The 16,671-nt window shown below is 46.9% G+C and overlaps 1 protein-coding gene across 2 annotated transcripts in view; it reads left to right on the plus strand.

The window, feature by feature from the left end:
• Positions 1-16,671, plus strand: part of FOXN3 (forkhead box N3) — a 221,934-nt gene that overhangs the window by 92,632 nt on the left and 112,631 nt on the right. For both annotated transcript variants that reach the window (XM_021679814.2, XM_021679815.2), the window contains exon 3: positions 12,305-12,369. In XM_021679814.2, the coding sequence (XP_021535489.1) occupies positions 12,305-12,369 (65 nt within the window). The remainder of the gene's footprint in view (positions 1-12,304; positions 12,370-16,671) is intronic.

Consider the following 16,671-nt stretch of genomic DNA (forward strand, 5'->3'; position numbering starts at 1 on the left):
TGTGATTGGTCTATTTCACAGGTTAACGTCCTCCCAGTTCAGCCATGTTACAGCCTGTGACAGAATTTCCTTCTTCTTCTAAGGCTGAAGACCACTGTGGGTACATACCGAAGTCTTGGTCTGTTCACCCATCGGTAGACACTTGGGTTGCTCCCACCATTTGCTTCTTGTCAGTAGTGCTGCTCTAAACAAGGGTGTACAGTTACCTCTTCACGTCCTTGCTTTCGGTTCTTTTTTGTGTATATCCAGAAGAGGAACTACCGGATCATATGGTAGTTCTGTGTGTGATTTTATTTTGAGGAACCACCATACTGTTTTCCATGGTGACTGCGCCATTTGAAGGGGAGGTTCCAGTCATTTAACTCTTCCCATGTGTGGCTTGCCTTTCTTCCATGAGTTTTGCAAATGCAGCCCTCCTCCCTTCTGCTCAGCTTGTGTCCTTTGAACCCGACTGGTTAAAATCTGGCCCTATGGACAGGTTTGGGTTAATACCACAGGTAGGCTGGATGGACCACAGCTGCGTAGTCGGCCCAGATCTGGGGCTGTGGGCTCTCTCCCATCCACCTTTAGAAAGTTCAGTTTATCCCATTGCCCGCCCTCCACCCCCCACCCCAGGCAGATGTCCCCTGGGGAGTCCCAGGCAGCTCCAAAGATTAAGCTAGAACCAGACTGGCCCTAGACTTGCAGCTCTTAGAACAGCTGCTCAGCTTCCCTCAACTCCACCATTTTAATTGTGATTAGTAGGTTCATTTGCATCTAAAAGGAGTCATTTTCTTATCAGCACCATTGAGTTGGGAACCAGTGCGCTCCATTTATATAGAGTGGCCCATTTTAACCAGGCCCATTAAGCAGTAAAAGTAAATGTGGGTGTTTTACAAATGCAAATATATCATGCAAATAATGTACTTTATGCTGAAGGATGCCTTGGTTTTCATATGTAAAATTAGAAACTGTGTAGCTCGGAGATAATGATAAACACCTTTGCATCTGTTCATAAAATGTATCATGAGCCGAATGCATCTAAATTCATAGCTGGGGTTTCAAGCAGCATTTCTTCAGTGGACCCAAACGTGCATTCCATATTACCAGAAATATACATGTACTTATCTAGTTATTTATATATTCCTAAGTAATCAAGAAATCACAGAAAAGAGTAATCTAAATTACCTAACCTATTACTTACCATCAGTGAGGAGATTTATCATTTCGTTTCCATTTTTAAAAGATTTTTAAGTTTTTATCTGAGATGGTGACAGAGAAGAAATGTTACTATACAGGCTAGTTCCTTGGTAAGAGACTTAATTATGTCTATAAGAGATTTTTTTTTTAATCCTTAGTGTTTGAAGTAATTCTCTTTATGATATGCAGATAGTGTTTCTGCTGTTTTATAAAATCACTTAGTAGAGTAATGACACCCATCTGTGTGCGACAAACTTGGCCACATTCTGGGAGGGAAGTCACCTTTAGTCTCTGCCCACATAGGGTTTCTGCTCTTTGGGAGTCAAGACACAGACTATGGAAAGTGAATTAAAGGTGTAAGAAGACATCAGATCAGAAAACATCACAGAGTGTGATCAGTTCCCAATTGGCTGTACAGGTAGTAATTACTAAACCAAACTCAGAGTAGGGGAGAGGTCCCAGGGTGGGAGTGATCGGGAACATTCTCCCTGGGATCTGGGATTTGAGTTGAGCAACAAAGGGTGGATCGGAGCTGAACAGGCCAAGAGAACAGGGGAAGAGGGTATTTCAGGCAGAGGGGAACAGAATTGGCTTGAACGGGCCTCGGAAGTGTATGGGGTCCATGTGTAGTCTGGAGACCTGGTCAGGTGGCATATTGGGGAGCAGGGAGAATATAAAGACTTCTGAGGGGCAGAGAACCTATTGGTTTTGACTCTGTCCTATTAGCTACTGGTTTTCCCCCACTTTTGTAATCACCAAACTCTTCAAATGAGAAATTATGTGGAAACTCAATACAGAAGATGCAAGAAAAATCACACGCCTTGTTGACATTGGGCCAGGACCTCACCTAGATACCCACCCCCACTGTTGGCAGCACCATGGGCGCCTCCTGGGCTTTCCTGAGGAGCAGTTTGCAAAGCCAGGGCAGAGCAAATGGAGATGCTGTGCTGTGCTTGGGGAAGGCTGCTAAGGTGTTAGGCAGGGCCTCCTGGAGTCCTGCGGGAGATTTGGTAGGGCGCCGGTAGGAACACCTGCATGTCAGTTGATCCAGTTGAGCAGAAACACAAGAGACCTTAGAAGGAAAGGCTTGGCAGCAATGGGTGACGGCAGACAGGAGTGTGGGAGAGGAAGGTGTTGGATACTTCCGAATTTTGAACTTGAGAATTTTACAGGTGATCACCAAAGGATGAGTGATTTTTTCTTCTTCTTTGTTTTTGTGAGGAATGCTGAGTTCCGTTGTCAACTTTTATTCCCTCAGCAAACGTGATAGGTGCCAGCCAAGTTCCAAGCACTGCGGCAGGTGATAGAGATTTAGGGAAAGAAAAGACAGCAGGTGTCTCTCGCGTTGCAGAGAGTGAGTACACCACATGGAAAGAGAGACAGCCATGGACACTGTTATGGGTTGAGTTGTCGTCCCCCTCGCCCACCCCAAATTCATATGTTGATGTCCTAACACCTAGTACCTTAGAATATGTCCTGCTTTGGAAATAAGGTCATTGTAGGTGTAATCAGGTAAGATTAGGTCATACTGCAGTAGGGTGGACTTCTAAGCTAATATGAAAAGGGGAAGTGTGGACACAGGTGAGCACACAGCGGGAGAAGGCCAGGTAAATAGGAAGGCATAGATGGGGTGATGCATATATAAGCCAAGGAATACCAAAGATTGTCATCAAACCCAGAAACTCAGGGAGAGGCACGGAACAGATTCTCCCTTGGAGCCCTTAGACGAAACCAACATTGACCTTGGACTTCTAGCCTCCAGAACTGTGAGACAAGAAATTTCTGTTGTTGAAGCCGCTCGTCTGTGGTACTTCGTTATGGCAGCCCTAGAGAACTCATAGAGACGAGAGAACCCCCAGGGCAGTGTGGAAGTGCCCAGGGGGACCACCAGGGAGGCAGAGGCAGAAAGCCTGACCCTTCATTTACAGGATTGGTGGGGTGACAGCTGAGGATCATGTCAGCACGCAGCCAGAGGTACGTTCCAGAGTCTACCGACAAAGTCAGCTGGAGATGCAGAATTGGAAAAAGCCGGATTTTCCATCGTTCCATAAATTCTTCTAGGAAAGGAATAGGAAGAGAGAAGAGAGAGGGCTAACATTCTAGGAATGCCCATAATTATGGGGCCCAGGCTGGACAGAGAGCTCACAGGATATATAGAAAGGAGAGTGGGACGAGGAAAATCGGGCTAGAAGGGTGTTTTGAGGTTAAAATTGGAAAGGGTTTTAAAGGGGTAATGTCAGAAGTCATGGAATTTATGTAATCGGGAAACAACAGGCGAGCTTCTCTTGCAAGCACGGGGAGGAGGAGAGCTTAGGCTGTAGGGCCACCAAGGGCCCTCTGCCCCGAACGGCCGGCTGACTGGGAGGCCGCTGGTGACGTCCGTGTGAGAGGACTGTGTCCGGTCCTTGGAGACAGCGATGTGATGGGGTCAAGGCCAAGCACGCCGTGTCAGCTGGGGGCCGGGGGGTGGGGTTTGCCTAGTGCCTGGCAGAGCTGTGGGAGCTGAGGAGGGGCTGAACACCGGTTGCTGTTTGATAATGCACGAGATAAGAAATTACTAGCCCTGGGAAGGGAGGGGCAAGTGGAGACAAAGGGTACAAGGGGTAATGGAGGGAGCGTAGGTTCCAGAGGAAAAGAGGGCAGTAGGGTGCCACTTTTCAAGGAAGAAGGTACAGATGCAGGTGGAAATAACGGAGGGCGAGTGGGCTTATGCAGAATGGCTTTGGTTTCAGAAAAGAGGAGGTGACATTGCCGGATGGAGATGTGGAGAGGGAGGTTTGGGATTTGGCGCGTGGGAGAAGATTGGGGCCAGCTTAGTGGAGTAGCTGACCGCCAAGCCAGTGGTCCTCACCTGAGAGCAGATTGGTCCCCCGGTGGATGCTTGGCGGTGTCTGGAGACATCTGTAGTTGTCAACAACAGGGGAGGGCTTAGCTACTGGCGTCTAGGGGGTAGAGGCCAGGGAGGCTGCCGAACATCCTATGATGCACAGGACAAGCCCCAGTGACAAGGAATTCTCCAGCCCCAGATGACAATAGTGCCGAGGTTAAGACCCCCTGCCACAGGTCAGCAGCGGTTCACACACGTGTCCAAGGAGGGAATCCTAAACTTCATCGTGTGCTTGGTGGACCATTTGGAAACATGGTGGCTCTTACTCCAGGACAGCCGCCTGCCTCTGTCCTGTCCTCACAGCAAGTTCTCACAGCCCTTTCAACCCCCAGCACCTCCAGGGCCTTGGCGGTGATGGGCACCCAAGAACTCTTCATAGGGTGATCCATTTGGATGAGTCTCTAGTTTTCATATTTGGCTAAGGTAACAAAGTGACTCCCATTTCTTACCATGGTCCATGGTTTGCCCTCAGGGTGATCTTGCCTTGCTCTCTGCTGTGGCTTTTGTGGTCCTGGATCCTTTTTGTCTGAATGTTTCAGTAATGCCTTCTCAAGAAGTGGCCAGTCCTGGTATGTTTCCACCAGACCCCGGCAGATCACTGTGGGCAGCCATACTTGCCAGTTTGGATCTGTGCAGGATTCTGTGCAGTTACCTCTTTTTATTCCCCCCCCCTTTTTTTTTAAAGGTTTTATTTATTTATTTGAGAGAGAGAATGAGAGAGAGAGCATGAGAGGGGGGAGGGTCAGAGGGAGAAAGCAGACTCCCTGCTGAGCAGGGAGCCCGATGCAGGACTGGATCCTAGGACTCCAGAATCATGACCTGAGCCGAAGGCAGTCGCTTAACCAACTGAGCCACCCAGGCGCCCTCTTTTTATTTTTTCCTTAAGATTTTATTTATTTGAGAGAGCGGGGGAGTGAGAGAGCGAGCGAGCACGCACACAGGTGTGTGAGCAAGGCGAAGGGCAGAGGGAGAGGAAGGAGAGAATCCCAGGCAGACTCCACACTGAGCATGGAACCCGACGTGGACTCGATCCCAACCCTGAAATCATGACCTGAGCCAAAACCAAGAGTCAGACGCTTAACCCACTGAGCCACCCAGGTGCCCCGAGTTCTCTCTTTTTATTTTAGCTTTCTTTAGAGTAGGTGGCATCTTGTGAAGCTGCTGCTTGCAGCCTGTTGATTTTTATAAACTGTTCGCTGCTACTTGGGACTGAGGAACATTCGCAATGAGACCATCTCAGAGCACCTGGACAGAAAAGAGGAAGAGAAGGCATGGCCACCTCCTCCGTTGCAGGAATGCGGAGCGCAGCTCGGGGAGCGCACAGGCTCTAGTGTTGGCACCAAGCCCGTCTCTTCAGTTCCCCGAACCGCAGTGTCCTTGTCATCACGATCACCACCCAGGCTCGTGCAGGTCCCCGAGCGTCCTTCTTACGTGCGTTGTCTCGTGTCATTGCCCCCACTTGATGGCATGGAGTTGAGACTTGGCCAAGTTAAAAGACATTCAGGCTGTGTTTTGCGCAAACTCCTGTGCCCAAATCTTGTGCCAGCCCCCACCACATCTCAGTTGGGGCCAGGTGGCCACTGAGATCCCTTTGAAATGTCATCATGCTCTGGTTTTTTTTTGGGGGGGGGGGGGTTATAAAAGTATCAAGAATGTCCCCAAGAAGGCTGAACGTTCAGCTGAGCTCTTTAGTGGTGCTTCTCAAATTGTGAGCGATAGTTTGTGAAACTTGGTACCTTCTGACCTGCGTCTCTCTGTCCAGCCTGCTCTGATTTCTTCTTTCCAAACCTCAGTGACTGGCCCCCTTCACCCGAGGGGTCTGTGTTAGTGTATGGTATGGGTCACATTTGTTTTTCTGCGGTTTCCTAGTGATGAATACACAGAATTAAGACAATAGAGTTTCAGGGTTTTGGGGGAGGGGAATTCCCCCGCTAGTACACATGCTTTGAGTGTTTTATTTCTGGGTAAACACAGCCTGGTGGTAGATGTCACACGTCCAAAGCAATTGCCTTCACACTCTAGTTTCGAGGGCTGGGAATATGACAGGAGGCAGTTCAGTTGCCTACAAAGTATCAGGCAAGCCCTGTAAATACTAGATTTGGATAGACTGGTCTCACGATACCACTTTCCTTTTCCTCAGTCGGTTTGGGCTTTCTGCTTTTTAGTGTGTTGTGGACCATTATAGCAGAGATGCTAATTGTCCCTTCACAGACAGCACATAGGTTGGTCCTTCACTGCCCAAAACTCTTTATTTAGACTTCGATATATTTCTTCTAGAGTCTTCTTGCCTGCATCCCTTCACTCATTCGCTCTCTCCTGTCTCTCTGTCTCTAAATTAAAAAAAAATTTAATTGTGGTAAAGTAGATATACTATTAAATATTACCATCTTTTTTTTTAAAGATTTTATTTGTTTATTTGCGGGGGGGAGGGGCAGAGGGAATGGGAGAGAATCTCAAGCAGACTCCTCACTGAGCGCAGAGCCCGACATGGGGCTCAATCCCACAACCCTGAGGTCATGACCTGAGCCGAAATCAAGACACTCAACTGACTGAGCCATCCGGGTGCCCCTAAATATTACCATCTTAACTAGTTTTTTCAGGTGCACAGTCCAGTAATGTTAACAAGTGCATTCACATTGTTGTGTAACCAATCTCTAGAACTCTCTTCGTCTTACAAAACTACAGTACCCATTAAACAACTTTTTACCCTCCCCTCCCCTCCCCTCCCCTCAGCCCCTGGCAACCTCCATTCTCCTTTCTGTCTTTATGAATTTGACCGCTAGAGTCTAGTAGCGTGTTTGTCCCTTTGTGTCTGGCTTATTTCGCTTAGTGTAGTATCCTTAAGGTTCACTCATGTTGGAGTATCCTGTACTCTCTTTTAGATACACCAGTTCACATTTGGTAGCTGAGTTTTTAGGAAAGAAAGTACTTTTTTAAAAAAGTACTTAGAAAAAAGTACTTTTCTTGACTTCCATGAGTCCAGGCTGGTGTATGGGTCTTGGCAGAACCTCCCAGGGTCTTGGTTACAGTCTGTCTGGTTCTCACAATGATGAAAGCTCACGAGTGGAGGAAAATCCCATGATTGAACGCATCATTATGCCAAGAGCCACCTTCGGGCCGTAGGACCTGTTGACTCACGGTGTCCCGTTGGGAGTTGGAAGTCATGCAGCTTCGAGGGTACAGCCCAGGAAGTGATTGAGGGCTGAGACCCAGCAAACGCTGGGTATGCTGTTCAAGATGGTATCATTCCTCTCTTGGGATTTTTGCTGGCTTAGCTCTGGTCTTAATGATCAGCCCGGATCAATGTGCTCAAATGCCAGTTCACAAACTGCTTTTCTGGCAGACAGAGCCCTCTTAACCTGTCAGTCAGCCGCCTTTGTCACAAGTGGGTTTGCCATACGGTGCTGAAGGTCATGGAATTTTGTTAGAGCGTTAGTGAAATGAGACATTTGTGGTACCCTCATTGTGGTATTTCTGCTAATTATGAGCCCACATGTCTGTCTTTCACATACGGTGAGTCTGATTGCTTTTTCTAGCCTGGGATTTTGCCTTGAGATTCTTTTTGTTTGTTTATTTCAAGTTTTTATTTAAATTCTAGTTAGTTAATGTATAGTGTAATATTAGTTTCAGGGGTAGAATTTAGTGATTCATCACTAACATGTAACACCGCGTGCTCATCACAAGTGCCCTCCTTAATGCCCATCCCCCATCTAGCCCCTCCTCCCACCCACCTCCCCTCCACCAACCTTCGGTGTGTTCTCTACAGTTAAGAGTCTGTTTTACGGTTTGCCCCTCGCTCTCTTTTTTCTGCCCCATGTTCATCTGTTTTGTTTCTTAAATTCCACATATGAGTGAACTCATATGGTATTTGTCTTTCTCTGACTGACTTATTTCTCTTAGCATAATACACTCTCGTTCCATCCACGTCATTGTAAATAGCAAGATTTCATTTCTTTTTTATGGCTGAGAAATATTCCATTGTGTTTATATATCTCTCTCTATATATGCACATACCACATCTTCTTTATCCATTCATCAGTTGATGGACATTTGGGCTCTTTCCGTAATTTGGCTATTGTTGATAATGCTGCTATAAACATCAGGGTGCATGTGTCCATTCGAATCAGTATTTTTGTATCCTTTGGGTAAATACCTAGTAGTGCAATTGCTGGATCGTAGTTCTCTTTTTAACTTTTTGAGGAACCTCTGTACTGTTTTTCCAGAGTGGCTGCACCAGTGTGCATCCCTACCAACAGTGTAAGAGGGTTCCCCTTTTTCCACATCCTTGCCAACATCTGTTGTTTCCTGTGTTGTTGATTTTAGCCATTGGCCTTGAGATTTTTTTTTTTTTAATTTATTTATTTGAGAGAGAGACAGCGAGAGAGAGCATGAGCAGAGGGGAGAGGGAGAAGCAGGCTCCTCACTGAGCCGGGAACCTGATGTGGGGCTCGATCCCAGGACTCTGGGATCGTGACCTGAGCCGAAGGCAGACGCTTAACTGCCTGAGCCACCCAGGCGCCCCTGGCCTTGAGATTCTTAGTGAAATACCATCCACAGCTTTCTTCCATGAAGAAGGATAGACAGGAGTTTAGTGCCAGCAGACTGGAAGAGGAAACGGGGAAGATGAGCCACGATATGTATGTGGTGGTACAGTGAGCCAGCACCGGAAGCCCTGGTCTGGTCGTGGGCTCATCACTAACTAGCCTTGTGATGCTTAGGCAAGTCCCCTCACCTCTCAAGGCCTCCATCTCCTCAGCCCCTCCTTCTGCCCTGCCCACCCACAGCATGGAGGATCCCATTGGGAAAACATTGATTGCTGTACTTTGTAAACGGTAATTTGCTATCCCAGCATCCCACCCTGTGAGCACCATTGTAAGGTGATTAAAACCCACTCCAGTAAGGTGTAAGGGGGCCTAGTGGCCGCTTTTCATTGGCAGTGACCATTTACAAGTCACCAACACTTAAGTGACCAAGTGTAGAGAGCCCCCGACCCCTCTCCCCCTGCATGTGTCATACCTACATTCCCCTCCTCTTGATTTGCCACATGAGCTAGTGGTTTCTTTCTTTTTTTAAAGATTTTATTTATTTATTTGACAGAGACACAGCGAGAGAGGGGACACAAGCAGGGGGAGTGGGAGAGAGAGAAGCAGGCTTCCCGCCGAGCAGGGAGCCGGATGAGGGGCTCGATCCCAGGACCCTGGGATCATGACCTGAGCCGAAGGCAGACACCCGACTGAGCCACCCAGGCGCCCCGAACTAGTGGTTTCCAGAGTAGCTTCAGCAACTCCTGTGAAGACCTCAGTTAGCTTCTTTAAATTCCTATGGTTAATAAACACTTTCAGGTAATTTCATTTAATTTTTAAAAACCAACTTTGAGCCTTAAAGGCCAATGAGCTGGGAGCATCACCAGATGGAGGGGGAAAAAAAAATCACTTTGCTGCCTCCCCAACTTACAGCCACTAGGGCCATATCCATTGGCCTTTTTATAGTCATGTATGTCTTTTAAGACACAGTCACAGGAGGTTGGAGCTAGGTAAGTTCCTAGAGGCCATAAAATAAGGCTTTTAATTTTTCCCCTGTGTCCTTCACACCAAGGACAGTTCTCAATAGGTACTTAATGAATCCTTGAATCCCCTGACAGTTAGCCATGTTGAGGGACCATCCAAAAGAAGCCTGTAGACTATCTGGCTAGTGAGCTCCAAAGCTTTGCAATTAGCATGATGGGAACCAGCTTAACTTGAGCTAAAAAGAGACTGTAGGTGAATTCATCATTGACAGTGGGGGCCGGGTAAAAGCAGGTCGGTGGGCCAGTCCAAATCTCTCTCCACGACTGGAGTATCCATTATGTGGGCAGTGTGGCAGAACGACTAGAATAGTGATCAGTGACTTAGGTACCTTAAAAGGATGTTGTAGAAATCACCGAGTAGATCTCTATCATGCAGAGAATTTTCCTTATCTTAAACCACTGGATTTACCTGACCTCAGTTCCCCACATTCATGCCATGCCTGGCGTCTCCTCAGTGTTCAGCCAAATCAAGGTCAGGATAAAGAGGAGATTTGGATGGAAGTAAGCTGGATATTCAGGCTCCTGCAGTAATACTCAATTATTGAATTCTCTCGAAGCACCAACTCCTATATAATGAAGTCCTCGGTTTTTAAATATCTTTAGCAATCAGGTGACTCAGGATTGGCAACAGCCAGCTTGCTGTTTCCTGCTTTCTTATAAAAATAAGATGGTAAAAATCCCAGGGAGTTGGCTGGAGTTGTTAAAAGATAATCTTGAGCATTTTAATGCACATTATTTTTCATGCATCTGTGAGCCTTAAAAGCCTCCATGGAATAGGACAGGAATCAGATGGGAGAGAAATCAGCTTGCCATCATCCTGCGGCCCTGAGACCCCAGCCAGATCCGGTGTCCTTTGCAGCCTGGCACTCGACCACACCTGCCCGAGCTGAGAGGCATGTAGGAAGAGCTGTAGCTTCGATGCATTCTTCTCATTTACTCTGAGTATAGTCAATCCCAAACAAAATAAAACAAAAAGGTTCATTTACATCAAGGTCCGTAGTGTGTGTTTTCTCGGACGTTTGGCATTATTTCGACGTCGAAAAGTATTTCTATGCACTGAAGCTCTTTTCTCCCTCTCTCTCTCCGCCCCTCACCCATCATGTACTGTGTCCCCGTACCTGCAACGCTGTTTGTACCTCTCTGGTAACGAAATTTGGGTCAGCAGAATGTGTTGCTGGTGTTTCTCCTTGTTAACAGTATTGATTGCTGTCCTGTATGACTAGAGACCCTGGTTGACTGGGAAAGTGTTCACGACGTGGCCCTTCGGAGTTCTTATTCTGTGTGTGCATGCCCACCAGATTTACAACTGTCAGACCATCTTTTTATTTTTCTTCTGTGATTGACAGTGCCTTAACCAGTATCACTTGCCATGGACGGTCTTGGGTTGGATGTAGTAACATGTTTGATTAAGTGCTTTCTAGCATGAATCCAAACCAATCCTTGATTTAGAATAGCCAACTTCCCACTCCCAGGATATTTTACTGAGACTGGCTTGGTTATAAAGTTTTTCACTGGGAGTCTTAAAGCAGTGAAAATGCTCATCTATAAATGTAGTAAAGTGTCTGTATATATTGATCTTCCTTCTTTTCTTGCCTCTCTCCTACTACCAGACCATGGTGGTAGCCACATCTGCACAGTGTTTTATAGGGTATGGAGGGCAACATTTTAAGCATAGAAATGGAAAACAGGATACCAAGCAAGAGGATGGGGGAGGGAGGGAGTCCATCAAAGCCATTTCTGTGTATTAAGGATTCGGTGAGGAGAAAGGCCAAAGGCCAAGAAAGGCAAGTTTTCGTTCATCACAGGCAGGTGTCACTAGGAAGTGACGGAAAACCCACTTGGTCCCAGAAGACACGGATAGAAGTTCTCTGCCACGTGAATTCATAAAATTAGGAATCCATTAGCAGCCATTCTTAAGTGATGCGTTGTGATGTTGAACTCTGTGAACGTACTGTTTTGTTTACCTGCAAATGATTTCAGTGCTCAGGAGGGAGAAGGGTCAGGATAGTAAGCAGAATGAATACCCACGCAGACAGGTTCCGCACTGTGAAATACGGAGCCCGTTCAACTTAAAACAAATCTGGGTTTTATTTATTTATTTATTTATTTATTTATTTATTTATTTTTATAGATTTTATTTATTTATTTGAGAGAGAGAGAGAATGAGATAGAGTATGAGAGGGGGGAGGGTCAGAGGGAGAAGCAGACTCCCCGCTGAGCAGGGAGCCTGATGCGGGACTCGATCCCAGGACTCCAGGATCATGACCTGAGCCGAAGGCAGTTGCTTAACCAACTGAGCCACCCAGGCGCCCGATCTGGTGGTTTTTAAAGATGTGTTTTTAGGGACGCCTGGGTGGCTCAGTCGGTTAAGCGGCTGCCTTCGGCTCAGGTCATGATCCCAGGGTCCTGGGATCGAGTCCCATATCGGGCTCCTTGCTCGGCGGGGAGCCTGCTTCTCCCTCTGCCTGCCTCTCCCTCTGCTTGTGTTCTCTCTGACAAATAAATAAATAAAATCTTTTAAAAAAAAAAAAAAAAGATGTGTTTTTAAAGGGCGTAATTGGGAAGGTGTTTTGCAGCCTTCTGAGGGCTCTGTTTGGAGAGGCGGCTGTTCTGAGTGCGGTTGAGTGAGTGTCCATGAGCCCACACTTACACTGGTTTTTCTTCTGTTGCAGCACATCAGGTCCACCCATCTGGCCAGGCAGTACCTTCTTCAAGAGAAATGGAGCCCTTCTGCAAGGTAGGTCTCTTAGAGCACCCCCTCCCTGCCCCCCAGCCCTGTGCCCTTGTGCTGGTGGCAGCCCAGGGAGCTCTGTCCTCCTTAGGAGTGGGCACTGTCTGGAGAAGTGTGACTGCTGTGGGTTGGGGCTGTTTGTCCAGTTCTCTTTATTTCTTCCTACTTATGTCTCCTGGTTGCTATGAATTGTTAGCCCGAAACCGGGACTAGCTCTTTGGTCTGCCCCAACTGGTCCTGTTTTGGAAGTATTCGGCTTGCTTTGGTGAAACTGGAATGACGTGGCAGTCGGGATATGAGAGTAGCATGAACTGAGCTGGTCAGCTGGTGTAAACACCCCCCGTTAGGTATTCCCAGTGCTCGGGCAAATGAGGAATGTTTGGGGTGTTCTGGCATTTTGGTGAACGTGGTAGTTCCCCTCTTCCTTGCTGGCCCCTAATATCGGCGTGTGCCTGGAGGGTTGGCTGTGGGGTGTTCCAGGGCTCAGAGTTCAGTCACCCCTCTCCTGTCCCCACCAGCGTCCTTTGCAGGGGGACGTCCTTCCTGTTGCCCAGCCCACCCTTTGCTGCTTTGCTGTCAGTCCTATCCCACGTGCTCAAGGAATTCCAGCTGCCTGTCCATCTCTGCTTTGGCTATTAAGTTTCTTTTGAAATGACTGAATAAAGTGAAAGAAGAATAAATGGTTACAAGTAGCCATAAAATGCCTCCTAGATACTTCTGGATTATCACTGCTTTGTAGGTCCGCTGTGCAGATAAGCTGGAGTCGGTAGGCTCCTGAGGTTTCCAGTTTCCGGTCCCCATTAGCCTCCTGGATTGGAGTGGCACAAAAGCAGATGGGTCTGGTGGTACCGAGAGCTTTACCATTGCACTGGGCTTCTAGCGTGGAGTGGTCTGTGCATTTTGGTTGGTTTAGAGCCGGTAAGCCTCTTGTCCTGAAAAGTACATGCCGAGGGCTGGCCACATGTGTGAAGGAGTGGACTATAAATGTGGCTGAGAAAAGGAATATTTATCTTCAGGTTTCTTGAGTACCTCAGAGAGATGGCATCACATTTCTGTTGTTGTTGTATAAGCCATGTGAGTACGTATTGTCTTTTTAATAGCCTGTGAAATCAGCGACTGAAGGATTTCCTTGCCTGTTTGCTTGGGACAGGTGAAATTTAGGCAGGCAAGTTTGACTAATCCTCATTTTAATGACCATTATAGATATCCAAAATATCTAAGGAAAAAAGGGAACTCCCTCCACTCTCAAAGATAAATACATAATTTAAAAAAAATCTGTTCTCCCTTCAGATGGCAAATGGAAACCAATTACGATAAGCCTTTGGGAGTTTTTTCAAGTGAATCTCAAAGTTTTGTGCATATTTATTTTTCCTCTAAATCTATAACAATGATATGAATATCATTTGTGTTTGGATTATTTTCAGAAGACGGATTTTATTTAGTGAGCACATTTCTTACAGGATTTTTATTCATTAAGTTTCACATTAAGTAAGACTTGCTCTTAGGATATTAGTTTCTGGTTGTTTCTGCCGGACGCCAAAGCATGAAGAAAACATCAATAAAGGTTCTGAAGTTGAGTGATTTCACCATGAGATTCTATCTCATAGGTGCCGACCTTTTTTCTCTCTCTGATAGGGTCTAAAATTCTAATTATTCTGAGCGCTGAGAATCACATTATTACAGATTTCAGATGCTTATTCAATCCACATCCACTTCAATGCAGCCCTCCTATTTTTTTTAATTTTAATTTTAATTTTCTTGTACATGTGAAAATCAGAAGACTCTTCGTTGGAGTTTGAGAGGGTGGGCAAGGATTTGCTCATTTTTTCCTGTGATATTTCTTTGCTCTATATTTGCTATATCTGTATATAGAGTTCTCAAGGCACTTTCATGGTGCTGAGATTTTTCAAACTATGTGCCTGTTCTCCCTAATTCATATTTTTGTGTTCCTTCGGTGGGTGGTACTGGTCATCAAGAAGTTGCTAACACCTAGGAGCAAAAGTTTTACAATAAAAATATAGGTATATAAAGAAGGGAGCTGCCCAGTCATGCCAGTGGACGGTTTGGGTTAGACTCAAGTAGAAGAGAAAGTGCCTGATTTATACTCCCTTTCTCGTCTTTATACTTTACATTTTCAAACTACGTGCATGTTCCTTCTTTTCCCCTGTAACAAGCAGGAGGGCACTGGTTCTAGGTAGTTAGGCTAGGAAAGAACTCTGTTAGTAGGTCCCAGCCAATCTTGGGACTGAAGGCAAACAGGATGCCCTGAAGAACCCGCTTCCTAGAACGGGGGTAGAAGGTGACACAGAGGCCCGGGGAGCGGCCGGCAAAGCCCAGCTGACTGTGGGCCCCCCTCACATGCACAGCTGGCTGACCCAGGGCGACAACACGGGGGTCGTCGGGGAGAACCCCGCGGTGTGGAGTGGCCCTGGGAGCTGAGACCAAAAGAAGGCAGGCATGGCCGAAGCAGTACATGAGTCATACCGTTTGGAGGAGGGAGGCTGGTTTTTGTCAGGAGGGTGGGAGAGTAGGGGCTGTCAATCAACCCTTGAACGAGGCCTTGAAAAATAGATTGCGGGCGTGTGGGAACAGAACAAAGGGCATTGCGAGAAGGGGAAACAAGTCTGTAGGCAAGAGGGCGCACGGCGAGGGGGATGTTATGCGGTGGTTGTGAACAAGGAATGACTCGTGGGCACGTTGGGATGGCGACGGCCCATGTTCTCAGCAAGATGTGCTTCAGAGCACTGTGATGTCCAGAGAGGACACAGTGGAAGTTAGACCCTGAAACCCATGTAACAATAGGACATAATGGTTAGATAATGGGAACCTGTGTGTGTTGTCTGGTAGTTGTTTGGTTTATTAGCTGTCGAGAAGAAACATAGGAGTTTTTTTTTTTTTTCCCCCATCATAAAACCAATTGCAAGAACTAACTGGAAGGAAGCACTTGGTCCTACTTGAGTGTGGCCTCTGTGTTTGATTCTTGCAGAGTCACTGGCAAGAGGGCCTGCTGAATCATCTAGCAGTTTTGAGGATAATGGGGTAAGACTTGGTTTAGATTACACCAGGCATGGGTACTTAACATAATGGGTCACTTCATCAATTCACAGTATTTATTTTAAATGCCATGTAAGCTGCTAGAGACAATTTTAGGATGTTAACGGTTTCAGGGACCAGAGAGTACTTCGGTTCTTGTACAATGGAAACCTTGTTGTGTGCCAGAAAGGGACAAACCCTTTGTTTAAAGGGGACCCAGGATGGGTCCAAACAGATGAGTGTGGCTTATTCGGAGCCCTGCGGGAGTGGCCAGCTGACAGGTGTCTTCAACTGTCCCCTCCTCATGTCTGTGTGTCCCTGTTTTGGTCTCTCTGTGTTTGAGATACATTTTTTATTTTATTAGTTAATAATGTCTCTCTCTCTCTCTCTTTTTTTAATGAGAGAGTAAAGCATTTTATATATATTTTTTCTTTTCCAAACGCCCTAGCACCTCCCTCCCCGCCCCCACACATACACACACATTCCATTCACCCATCAAACTTAAAATTAGGTTACTTTATTTAAACATCACCCTTGGATGGGTTATTTTAATGAGTCAGTGATTCCTAATTAAAAACATTCTTCACCCCTGGTCTGACCCTTCATCTGGTCCCTGGAGGTTTCATCCCAGTGCTACGTAGGGCCTCGCTGTGCTTTTCGCTTCCTGCCTTCTACTCAAAGTTCCTACAGGCTGCTGTCATCTTGGCTTCCGCTTCCGCCCTTTCGGCCTTCGTTGGGCCCGTTGGCCTCAGAACTCCCGTGCAGTTGTGTTCAGAGGGAAGACTCTGCATCTAGTGCTCTGTGCCAACTGCCCGTTTGGGCCCACCTGTCTCTTACCTCTAGCCCTTCCTCTGAGCAGGTGCTCCCCGGGCCCACCCCCACTGCCCCACCTGCAAGCACTTCTTTCTTACCCATCTCTGTGTCAGCCACCGGATTGGGCTGGAGTTAGCCAGCCGCCCCCTCAACCCCTTACAGCCCATTCTGGGGTCTGACCTCACATCCCAGCCTTTGTGGTAGAGGTGCTCGGGCATGGACACTGCCACCCCCAGGCCCCCTTGCTAACACCCCGCCAGCCTTCTGGACCCTCCCTCCGCCTGCCTTCTCTCCAGGATGGGGCCACTAATTACTAGTAAATCTGTTTCCTTAGGATGCAGTGGTGGAATTAAAATAAATTCCATAACACGCATAACAGATTTTTATTTCCATTCACTTCTCACAACCCACTGGATGAGCTAATGAAATGGAAGGAAGATCTCCAAGGCACTTTCAGGGCAC

The sequence above is a fragment of the Neomonachus schauinslandi genome, chromosome 9, assembly GCF_002201575.2.
Source record: "Neomonachus schauinslandi chromosome 9, ASM220157v2, whole genome shotgun sequence".
NCBI classification, from domain to species: domain Eukaryota; kingdom Metazoa; phylum Chordata; class Mammalia; order Carnivora; family Phocidae; genus Neomonachus; species Neomonachus schauinslandi.